We start from the raw sequence: 12,528 nt of genomic DNA, 5'->3' as shown, positions 1-12,528 counted from the left end.
ATTTGTATCTATTTAGGTGGAATTTTGGCTATATTTGATAAATACAATGTTTTGGATCAAGAAAAATAATACCATAACATATCGAGTAATTTTAGGAGCAATTATTTTCTCCACACTATAATAAAGGTGATCAATCTCTTTCCATGTGTTGGATTTCTTCTAATTGGTTTATAACTCCGCCTTTTACCTATAATCGCGATAATTTTATAAGGTATCACGTTAAATTGAAAATATTACATTGCATTTGGATGATAAAATTTTAAAAAGTTAAGGAATTTTAAAATAAAAAAAATTGAATGTCCGGATTTTACTTTTCAGAATTAGTGACACACCCCGTCCCGAAGGAGGGCGTGCTGGCCGTCACGTGAGAGTGACGTAACCATTTACATAGTTCAGAAGCTTTAAAAAAAAATTTCCAATTACTAAGATGACACACCCGAGGGTGAGTCCTACTTTTGTGAATTCTGTCAGAACACCGTTGGATTCCTCGTGGCCACCAAAGCTCTGCTAACTTGAACCTGGAGGGGCGCAAAACAAAATTGAGTGGGTCAGTAAAACAAAGTTTTTCGAAAACTTTTCATTTAAAATATTTCTAACCCCTCACCGTAAAACCTGTATACTTTCCCAGAAAATAGCATATATATAAACATATATATAAGCAAAAATCTCAAATCTCAAACCTTTAACACTTTTCAGAAAAATATATATATAACCATATGAAATCTCAAAACTTGAATCCCAAATCTTTAACATTTTTCAAGAAAAACATGCCATGCCATAAATCAAAATATAAATCAGGTGAAATAAGGAATCAATCGGAGACCCTGCAGTTGGTCCTATACGATCAATTCAACAGCTCAAAATCCCACTATGCCGGAGTCACCACCGTGACCTGTACGGCCCTACTCTGCACATCACTCGGAACTACGTAAGGTAGTCTATACGATGAAAGGTGTAAAAATACGCTCTAGTGCTTCTCTCATCAATCATCAGCGCGCATAACTAAGATCACCCACTAGTCGGAATCACGCCTAGTGATCTATACGACTAGCATGTCGGAACCCTCACATGGTCTGTACGACATCCACCTACTTGGATCCAAGGCGAGCGTGCGGTGTGGTGAATAAAATAAGCACTAACACCTAGGGTGCAGGTTATGAGCTTGAAACATCTTATCAACAATCAATTAAATGAATAATGAACTCACCTGACTTACCTGTGCCTCCACAGCACCATGCAACATGTATGCATCATATATCAATCATATAACTCATATGAAATTCACATTTTCCAAATAATTCTATGCATGGCATTTTCAAAACATAATTTCGTATAAATTCATCTTCTGGGAAAAATTTATAGTATAAAGGTAATACGAAAACAAAACTGCCCACTCACCTGGAGTTCGCTCAACAACTCCCTAGCACCACACATCAAGGCGTCATGAAGATTAGCGCCTAGAACAATAATCAAACCCAACCTCAGAAATCCTGCCGATAGAATACATAACTTATATAAGACACGTCACTACGTAGTTCAATCCGGATGATCTGCAATTCAGATTTCAAATCCGAAACTTCCAGAGGTCCACAATATACCTCTAGGACAACATCCTAAAATTTCGTTACCATCCAACGGTCGGATCTCCGTCAATTTCCAAAACTAAGTGACGGTTAACATTCTATTTTATGAACTTACAATTCCAATTCCGGAATATCCGTAAATCGGATTCCCAATCCGTAAGTTCCTATAATCCTCAAATATTACGTATTACAACGTATCAAAGTTTGATGACGATCCAACGGTCGGATCGTCAATTCACATTTTCACCTAACCCCGAATCGTAACCAACTTAGGTTCAATTATTCAATTTACGTCCATCAATTATCAAAACAGAACCTAGAACCTTAATCACAAGCTAATAATGACATTGGCGGCCATTGGCCACGCGCCGCCGCGCGGGCTGCCGCGGGTGGCGGTTGGCCGCCCCCGGCTCGCCGGAAAATTCAACTATTTCCAAAAATTACCAAAATTTGCAGATTTGAAGATCTCAATGAGTAGAACAACTTTCATACCTGAGACCAAGGCCAATTTGGCCTGGAAGTGCTTCAATTTCACCAAAACCGTGAAGAACCCTAGAATTTGGGTGTTTCCAATTCGACCTTCAAACTTGTTCCAACGCCTCAATTACCTCTTGGGCTTTGTTCTAGGTCCTAAAGGAATGCTAAAGGTGTTAGTAATTGAAAGAAAACATTTCAAAATTTGGAGAATTTAAACAAAAGGGTCGCGGCACCCGTATGGGTGTTCTTCGCGAAATCACAACGAAATTCAATGATTCTTGGGGTGAAACGTAAAGAGGGAAGGCCTAGATGATGATTAGGAGTGGTACCTTGACTCAATTCGTCGGAAATTTGGACGGAAATGGCGAAAACCCGCCGATTTGGAAGCTTGGGTCGCGCGGGTCAAGGGTGACCCATTCCTCCTGTTCCCCCGCGCACCACTCTCCCTCCTTTCCCTCCTTTCCGTCCCCTGATTGGTCAGCTTCTTCCTCTCCCTTCTTCTGGTTTGCTCTCACCTTCTTCTTCTCCGATTGGGCATTTCTGCCCAGTCTCTTCTTCTTTTCTGTTTTCTGTTTCTTCTTCTCATACACATACACACACCAAAAACCTTTCCCTCATCCCAGCCATCCATTTCATTCATCAATAAATCTGGGCCGTCCAATTTCATAAAAGAATTTCTATATTTTACTAAAATTATAATTCCTTAAAATTCCAAATTTCAAACGTTAATAACTTCTTCGATATAACTCCAAATCACGAACCGTCTGCGCCCACACGTCCGTAACGACGAGTACTACGAGGATATGTCAAGAAAACAAATCTTAGATGGCACGACACAACGATTAACCTCGAATGATGTGCGTGCCTCGAAGGGCATTTTTGTAAAATCCTTTATTAAAACTTTAAAAATTCTTAAAATTAGGGACGGGCTGTCACAATTAGTGAATGTTTCTGTTTGGTTAACCTAAAAGGAGAATGGTATTTAAATACGGATTATATTGTGCATATAGGATCATTAATATATAAATGTGATATAGCAATTAAGAAATGTGCTAGTAGTGGTGGTGGTGGTGGCGGTGATGATGGTGGGTGGTGCCGGTGCCGGTGCCGGTGGCAATGGTGGTGATGACGGTGGGTGGTGGTGGCAACATTGGCGGGGGAGACACCAGTATGAGTGGTGGCATCAGCCGTGATGGTGACAATGATGGTGGTAGCCACTCATAGTTGAATTTTTTTGTATTTTTTTTATATTTAAACTCTTATTCATGGAAATTTGAAAATGACAATTAATTATATGAAATTTAAACTTGGAATTTGAGGAACCAAATTTCAGGTTTTTTTTTTTTTCAATGCAAAAATTCTTAATTTCTATGTTTATGAATCTAACTAAGAAATTGATGCATATCAATTTAAATTTTTTGACACATCAACGATGTGATTCATAGATATATAAGCCCTATCGGAATTTCTATTGCAAAGCCCCATCAAATTTGTATTGCAAAGTTAAACACTCTTAACCACTTAACTACAAATTCCTTCTATAATTCTTTCAATTTTTTACATAAAAAGTGAGATCACTAGTGAGTGATTTGTAAATATTCAAATTGACGCATGGTAAAATTCAATGTAACTAAAAAAATCAAACAACTTAATCACCGTCAAATATTCGAAGACCTTGATTTAGTTTACCCGTTTTACAAATCTCAAGAATAAACCCATCAAATTGCACATAACGTTGGGAGATTCTACTAAATAGTCGAGGATATATCGTCATTCACATTTCTTTCATCACGTAACTTGCATATGATACATTTCACTCACCTTCAAGATCGCCCGTGCACTCCTATATAGTACGCCAAGTGAATGGAGTTAGTAAATATCTTAAATAATATTATACCCTTTGACTTGCCCTAATCCATCAACTATGTGATTCATCCATATAACATGTTGATTGCTAATACCATGTGACGGTGTAATAGTTACACTGCATGCTAAATCTCTTTACGTGACACAATATGAAATGTCTATTATTATTGATATATGTACTTTATGTTCCCAAAACAAGTGGTAAGTTGAATTTACTGGACTAAGATTTGAAAAGGGGATGAGGATCCTTTTCGGATCCTCTTTGTCAGGATCATATGGATCCTCATATTCTATCTATTCATCGTATATCTTACGGTTAGAAATCGTTAGTATGGATGCAAATTTCTTCATTCTTATTTTTGGACAAAATTGCACCTACAAAACAAATAACACATTAGGTCAAGGTCAAGAGCCTCACGCACCCACAATGAATGAGGGGGCTTTGGCCGAAGAAACTCCGATGCAAAAGTTAGAATTTTGAGAGAAAAGTGTTTGGAGAATTTAGAGAATTTTGCAAGAGAGTTGGAATTGAATTTTGGAGAAAATGAGGTAGTATTTATAGGGGTATGGCCGGCCACTTGGATGGTTTTTTTGGGTGTGATTCATAATTTGTTACCTAATTAATAAATTAATTAGCTAATTAATATAATTTGAAATGAATGATTTGAGGGTTACCTTGTGGAGAAGATTTGATGAGGATGGATGAAATAGGTTTTGAATGATTACCTATTTTGAGCACTTTTGACCTTGATTGAGTAATGATTGTCCATTGCTCGCGCGTAGGAGTTCTGGTATTCCTCGAAGGTAATTTTGTCCTTTTAACCCTAGAATCCACGTATCGCCTCTATATTTTTCTCGATAATTTTTTGCTCCACAGTTAGGTACTGTTTGTATTTAATTTTAAATAAAAAATAATTTTTAACCACACGATATACAATGAATGAATATGATGTGATGATTCTTAAGATCCTCCCAAAGAGGATTCGAGTTGGATCCAACGAATATAATGTTGAATGTCTGCATGGGCGTGTTGGGTGTGGGCATGGTGACATGATCATGCATGCCATGGGAAGCAAATCTTAAAAGGGAATCAAAAGAAATTGCCTGCTTTCCTTTGCCACCACTCCCCACCTGCTTGAGATATGGCGAGCGCCACATGATTTCCACACCCAGGGAAAAAGGCACCTCTGCTGACGTCACCCGTATCTCTTGGGAGGATTTTCATGGGCCCCTACCTTCCCCGCCACACCCCTCTCACTCCTCCAACATTTTACCCTTTGGTTGGCACTTTCTATTTTCTCACAAGGAGGTTGATTGTCTGCCCTCCCATTTTCATATTTTTCTCATTCTATTCTGTTTTGTATGGTTACGATTAGGTTAAGTCAATATTTTATATTCTTATTACTTTTTGTTTTATTATTTTTATAAAAAAATCAATATAAAATGTTGACTTGACTTAACTGTGTCTACACAAACAGATGAGAATAATATGGAAATGGAAGAGTAGACAATCCACCTCCTTCTCACAAAACCTCTCTTTGCTTGTATAATTTTAATAAGACTAAATATATAAATAAAATTTACAAACCAAACAATATGTTATTAATAAAATTAAGTACATTATTAACGTTTAAATTATAATTCAATTATCAACTTTCTTTTTATTTGGTTTACAAAATATAGTTCCCTATATACCCCTCATATGTTTAGTGATTTGCATAAATATATACAACCCACCAACCCCCTTAGCCTGTCAACCAATAATTAAATATTATTCATTTCATTGGGATTATTAAATTAGATTTATCCTTCTTTTTTCTTTTTTTCTTTTTCCATTGCTTGCCATGTAATTCAAAAATCAATTTGGAAAAAAATTGCAAGATTTGGGATGAAATCTGGTCGGATCTTGCTTGGTGGGATGTGGATATTGGTGGGTCTTCCTCCTCTCCATATTTCAACACAACAAACCTCCCTTCTTTCTCATTTCCTCCTCCTCCCATAGAAAAACACCACCCACCATACAAAAACAAGAATATAAAATAAACATCTAGCTATTTCTTTTGGTATTTGCTTTGTTCTTGAACCTTCATCTTCATCTGTGTGAAATGGGGATGGCTGCCACAGACTCACAGTTCCATGTTCTAGCTGTTGATGACAGCGTCATCGATCGGAAGCTGATCGAGAGGCTCCTCAAGACCTCATCGTACCAAGGTAAATAAATCCTCTGCGCTCGAGGTTCTGAGTTCGATTTTCCGTCATTCCAAAAAAAAAAGAACAAAAGAGAGAAAATCTGATGAAATTCCAAGTGTTGGGTTCTCATTGTTTTACTATATTAATGTTGGGTTTTGATTGTTGAATGCAGTTACTACAGTTGATTCTGGTAGTAAGGCTTTAGAGTTTCTGGGTTTGTACGAGGATGCTCAAAGCAGTTCATATTCACCTTCTGTTTCCCCAAACAATCAACAGGTACTACTATGTTCTTCTCCAGTCTACTCTCAATGTCCCAAATTCCCAAGCTTTTAATTAATTTTCTCTCTATTTTTCCTTCTTTTTGTGTGAAGAAATTATATAAAAAAATATGGGCTTCTAAATTTGATTTGTTTTGCTGTGGTTGTGCAGGAAGTGGGAGTGAATCTTGTAATTACGGACTACTGTATGCCTGGAATGACAGGATATGATTTGCTCAGGAAAATCAAGGTGTGCTTTTTATTCGTTTATTTTCTTGTATTCCTTTCTTGTATTCCTATTCCCTTACTTTTTTCTTTTACTCAATCTTTCTCTCCCCATTGAGATCTTCCTTCCATCTGTCCAGTACAGTTTCCTATTCTCCTACCCTCTCCTCTCATTATCTTGCACTTCCATTTTTGTCTTTATCTCTCTATAAAAAAAATTAATATAAGCTGCTGATTTCATCATAACGATTTAAATAAGAAGGGAGAGGAGAGAGAACCGTAGTCCGTCTTAGAATTGGCGAGTTGCCCACTTAGGTTTGAAATATCAATTAAAATCTCCTGGAATATTTTCCCTATCAATTTTTCATCCCAAAATAAATCAGGTTCCAAAAAGTTTATAGGAATTTTTATTTTTATTTTTCAGGAGTCTTCATCTCTGAGGAACATACCTGTTGTGATCATGTCATCTGAGAATGTGCCTTCAAGAATCAACAGGTAACAGAGGACAAAGGAACAAACCTGAATTGCAACCTTTTCCGTTTGCAATTTCTCTCTCTTAGATAGCCAATAGAGTATTGTAAAGATTTGGAAATTTTATTTCAGAAAAGTTTAACTGATGAATTATGTGGTTAATAACAGATGCTTGGAAGAAGGGGCAGAAGAATTTTTTTTAAAGCCAGTGAGATTATCAGACTTGAGTAGGCTTAGACCCCATTTGATGAAAACCAAGTCCAACAATCAAAACCAAGAAAAACAAGAAGATGAATCTGAAAGCTCAGAGACTCGATCACAGGAGCAGGAGCGGGAGCACCATGAACTAGAACAACAACAACAACCGCAACCGCAACCGCAACCGATACCGCCAAACAGTAACAAGAGGAAGCCCGTGGAAGAGGGGTTTTCACCTGATAGAACTAGACCAAGATACAGCGGAATCGCCACTCTGGTTTGATTGATGAAGGTGTCCAAATTTTTTTTTCTCCTTGTGACTTGAACTGTGTAATTCTATTACCCATATTCGTTTTTTTCCCATTTCAGCTGCTGGTTGACACCGGCCGAAATGAGTGTAAAGGTTTTTTTTTTTTTTCTTTTTTTTTTCATGTATACAATTTACATGGAAATAGTTCATTCTAATTTTGTTGTGCTACTTAAATTAATGACATAAAGTAGAAAGTTAAATAAATAAATCATGTATATGAAACAAGATTACTGGATGTTGTTGATCGACAGTGTTTTCCTTCCTTGTTTCCTTCTTTTGTTTCTGTTTTTTTCTTTCTAATAAACATCGACCGATGGGTACATTCAATTCATAATCAGCCTGAATATAAGACTCTAGATCTGGGCTTAGCCAAATTGGAAAGAGCAGTGTGTTTTCTTTAAAGTTTGAATTTTAATTTAGATGTATGTAGTTAAATCTTTTAGTGGATAAGGTGTTGAGTTTCCGCATGCATTTTGAGTTGGATGCTCTCTCTCCTAATTTATTGTAATTGATTCGAACCTTCTCCCTTCTTTTAATAATAATAATTTAAAAAAAATCTTAATTTTTATAAATTTAGTGTAAATTATTCTTTTTTGGTCAAAAATTAAAAAAAAAATACAAATAAAAGGTTCAAACTCTTCAAGACTCATGTCAAGCTCAAGCAGTCACCTAATTGCAAAGCATGTAACACATCATTTGCCTCCTGAGTCTGAAATCAAAACAAAAAGAGCATATCTTTCACATCCTCCTCGATTTCAATATCGTACAACTGTTCCTAAAATGAGAAATTCTTCTGTGCGGGAGCTCGATTTAGCGTGGTGTGAGAAGGAGGTGGGACCAACAGTGGGTCAAAGTTTTTGAGTCCGGTCTTCAAACGTTAAAATTCCTCCCATAAAACCCTTTCCTCCAAGTCTTTTTTCTCATGTGAGTTGAGGTGCGTTAAGAGCCTTGTAGGTGGCAAGGGCCCTATAATTTTCGCTAAAAACATTCTCTAAATTGCGGTAAAAGCTAAAGCACACCCGACCACCCCTGTTCTGCCTCTAATGCATCTTTTAAACCGGGAAGAGGTCGTGACATTGCTCCCAACACTTCACCTATGTCATTGTAAATAGCAGTTCTCCCACAACATGAATGAGAGAGAATCCTCACAGTCAAACCCATGCCAATTAAGTTTGGGTGGTACTATCCACATGCTATTTTTTACCCCACAAACCCCTCTTAATTTATGTCCTTAAATTTTTTTTCTTCAATTCATTCAATCTGACAACCAAAATTAAATAAGGTGTATAAAAGGTAAAAATAAGTTTGGATAACACCATTTTCAGTTTAACAAGTCCATTACCTTTTAGCTTTATCAACGTTAATTAATCAAACTAATGGAGCATGAACTTAAAATGTGGATTAGTAATTAAGTAAACTACTAAACTAATGGATCAAACCCTAGCAGGCCATTTTGATTACATAAAAAGCCCATTGTGATGTTAGGCTTTACTACTCTTTGTGGGAGAGCTTCACATGACCATATGCACATTTCTTTCTTTACCGTTAGATGTATCACATTCACAACGTCGTCTCTCCTTCCTCCGTTGATCATCCTTTCTGCAAATTTCACAAAAAAGAAAAGAAAAAAAAGATTCAGAAAATAATTTTTTTTTGGTGAAAAAGGAGTCGAATGTGGAGTTAATAAAAAAGAATATAAAAGGATGAATTGGGAAGATGGTGAGACCATCTTAAAGAGATAAAAACGAGGAAAAAAGGTGGGTTAATGAAAGAGAAAAAAAAGTGCTTCCATGCGCGACTTCAACGCAGACTCTGCAATATTCTTTTTTTTCTAAATTCCGACGTTTTCCACCTAGTCACTGTCCAACCCCGCCTAGGCGCGCCCAACTCCGTCTAATCCCACCTAGACATTAGCTTTAATATGCTTTCTGATTTTGTAACTAATTAGGAGTAAATCGCGACAGTAACTGACCGTCCGTGCCTAGGCCCATTTTAAAACAGTGCCTAAACTCATGGCCGGCCATCTCCCTATAAATACTCCATCAACACTAATGTATGATAAGTTTTTGTTGCGCACGTAAGTCCTAAAATCCTCTCTCTTTTCAGAGAAACTGACTTAGACATGGGAGATCCATTAGCCAAACCCCCCCCCCCCCACCTCATTAACGCGTGAGGTTTTGGCCTTGATCAAAGGTTTTATTTTGTTTTGTAGGTACAATTTCGTCAATACTAAATATGGCTGAATTTTGCTACCACACAATACAAATATGATAGGGAACATAAATGCTCAAGTCTTGGAACATAAGAGCAATTTTACTTTTAGCTGGTGGTGGTGATGACTGAATTAGGCGTGGGATCTATTTGGTTATCTAACCAAGGATCAAGTTTACTTAAAAGAGATAATAATGACTTCAAGACCAAGGATCAAGGTTTCGTATGAATTTAGGTAAGGAAAATGTTGGGGAGATTATGTTTTGTGGACCACATGTAAACCATCGATTTCAGAAAAGTGACATCTACTTGTATTGTAGATCCTACCTCTATTAGAGAGATTTTATGTGTTTTACAAAATATGATCTTCCTTGCATGCCCCTTCTATAAACCCTCACTCTATTTCTCTCTTGTTAAAATGTATTGTAAGGCTCCAATTGTTAGGGTGCACTATCTCAGATTGGACTAAGTTTAGGGACTTTTGAACTGGCTTGGCATGGACTAAACAGTATAAAAATATTGAAGCATTTGATGCGGTGCTGGATTAAGTTACATATTATATATTTTATTTTGCCTTTTTTAATTTAGCTTGCCTTTTAAAAAAACTGAAACCTCGCCCTGCCAGTCACCACAATCACTTCTCTCTCGCACAAATCACAACCACCATGGAAAAGGAATGCAGTTTTTATAGCTTAGTTAGAAGAATTCTAGTCCATTACATGAGTAGTCTAAAGATGATTGAAAAATTCATTGCTTTCTAAAGAAAATCACACCTAGGTTGCTGAGAAACCAAAAACCCCAAATACAAATTTCGCAATGATGGTGGGATCAGTAACGATGATTTCGAATTGAATACAAGCTCCAATAAAAAGATGGAGGAGATGACACAAAGACAACGACAAGAAGACGACAGTAAAAAGATGAAGATGGATAAGGGAGTTTGTTGAGATTTTGATATGCATAGAAAACCCAATTGAAATTTTGGTCTGAATTAAAAACCCAACGAGGAAATTGACTAATTTGGTGACAGGAGAAGAGGAGTAGCTCCTGGTGCTGATGTGTGATGGAGAATGGGAGTTACTATTGCCGGTGTGTGAAAGAGAAAAACCATCACAACAGAAGAAACAGAAAGAGAGAAATGAGACCTAAAAGAAGAAACTGATATGAGGATTCGCTCGAGGAAGAGAACATCCAATCAATCTGCGCTACCAGGTTTTGGCGAAGTGAAGCAAACGAGATTGTAATCCATGGTTTTAGCAGCCCTCTATTCTTCAGGGATGGGGGGAAGAGGTCCCATTAAGACCATTTAATATGGCATTTAGTCGAGGCGAGTCCCTTGTAATCTTATCAAAGCTAGTCCATATGAATAACAAATACGATACTATACTATTAGTTAGTCTAGTTCAAGAAGATCTAGTAATCGCAAACAAACATGCCCTAAAATTCAAGCACTATAAAAAACACACCAGGACAGTTTAGTTTGCTGACGACTCGACTCAGAGCAACTCCACCCCTCCACAAATAAGCTAGGTAGCAACCCATTTTTCCCCTAGCCCCCCACCCCACCCCCCCCCCCCCCCCCCCCAAAAAAAAAAACCCACTCCACCCTATCTAATTAGTTGTCCCAAAGTGGATGCCAGCTTTGAGCCCAACCTAGAATTGATTGGCCCAAAAATCAGCCTACATGACGCCAGGCTAACGTCAGCCATGTGAATTAACTTTTTTTTTTACAACTAGCGCATGGGAAACACGCATGCGTTCCCGACAATGGGCAAATGAGGGCCCATGCTGCAAGTGCACTAATGGGGACGCATGACTTAGGCCACGAGGCACGATCGTTGGATTTCCAACGGTAAAAAAAATTTGAATTTGACATCTAATGGCTAGTGATGTGGCAAAATTTGGACCATTCGATTTGTAGATCAACGATCCATGTTTTTCTGCCAAAATATTTTAGAAAAGAAAAACGAAAATGTCAAAAATCTTACCGTTGGCCACGTGTCCAATTTTGGGATGTTGGATTTTGATGTTTTTGAAATTCAAAGGTCCAGATTAATTAACTTAATAAAATTTTTTAAAAAATACATAAAAAATAAAATGAAATTTATTATTATTTTTTTATAAATATCTAACCATTATCTTCCACCCAACACCACATTTCAATATTTTCAACACTTTCAACAAAGTTTTCATATACTTTTGTATGCAAAAAAATGGCTAATTGGACGCTTACCGAAGATGTTACGTTGTGTGAATGTTGGGTTTAAGTTACTTATGACCCGCTTACGGGTAATGAGATGCAATTGCGAGAACTTTGGAGTAAAATTACTACATCTTTTTGTGAGAAGCTTGTAAAAGGCTCAAGAAGTGCTCAAGGTCTTCAAGGTCGTTGGAAAAAAAACTCAACTAATCGTTTACTTGTTGGAAAAAGGCCATCTCTCAAGCTGCCAATAATCTGAGTAGTGACAGAAGTTTAGCGGATCATGTGACAATATTTTTATTTATTTATTTGTATTATACCTGCACTTTATAATATTGTATTATCTAGCATTAATTACCTTGATTATAAAATTGTCTTCTCCCGCATTTTATAGACACTTCAAGCACAAGTTTAGTACAATTCGAACAACAAAAACAAATCATTTTATCGCTGGGAATGTTGAAATGTTGTCAAAGATTGTCCCAGATACAAATTTGTGCCAACTGGTCTAGAAGTTGTCATGCACATCATCCCTCTACA

At 37.0% G+C, this 12,528-nt stretch overlaps 1 protein-coding gene and 1 long non-coding RNA gene across 3 annotated transcripts; one reads left to right on the top strand and one right to left on the bottom strand.

Moving 5' to 3' along the window:
• Positions 1–310: 310 nt before the first annotated feature.
• LOC126591908 (uncharacterized) lies at positions 311–2,981 on the bottom strand. 2 transcript variants are annotated; one of them, XR_007612545.1, is made up of 4 exons: positions 2,390–2,981; positions 2,076–2,213; positions 1,399–1,490; positions 311–518 (listed from the first exon to the last, which is right to left on the bottom strand). It is a non-coding gene; the product is annotated as an uncharacterized LOC126591908 (long non-coding RNA). The 2 variants fall into 2 exon arrangements; XR_007612544.1 differs by having other exon boundaries at positions 1,399–1,457; positions 2,390–2,975.
• A 2,785-nt stretch (positions 2,982–5,766) lies between these two features.
• On the top strand, positions 5,767–7,839 carry LOC126591907 (two-component response regulator ORR10-like). Its single transcript, XM_050257618.1, has 5 exons — positions 5,767–6,137; positions 6,289–6,392; positions 6,546–6,623; positions 7,023–7,093; positions 7,238–7,839. The coding sequence occupies exons 1-5, from the start codon at positions 6,032–6,034 to the stop codon at positions 7,548–7,550; spliced, it is 672 nt and encodes a 223-aa protein (XP_050113575.1). The 5' UTR covers positions 5,767–6,031; the 3' UTR covers positions 7,551–7,839.
• The last annotated feature ends 4,689 nt before the right edge of the window (positions 7,840–12,528 follow it).

The sequence above is a fragment of the Malus sylvestris genome, chromosome 12 (genome assembly GCF_916048215.2).
Source record: "Malus sylvestris chromosome 12, drMalSylv7.2, whole genome shotgun sequence".
Lineage (NCBI taxonomy): Eukaryota > Viridiplantae > Streptophyta > Magnoliopsida > Rosales > Rosaceae > Malus > Malus sylvestris.
This window is presented reverse-complemented; position numbering and strand designations above follow the sequence as displayed.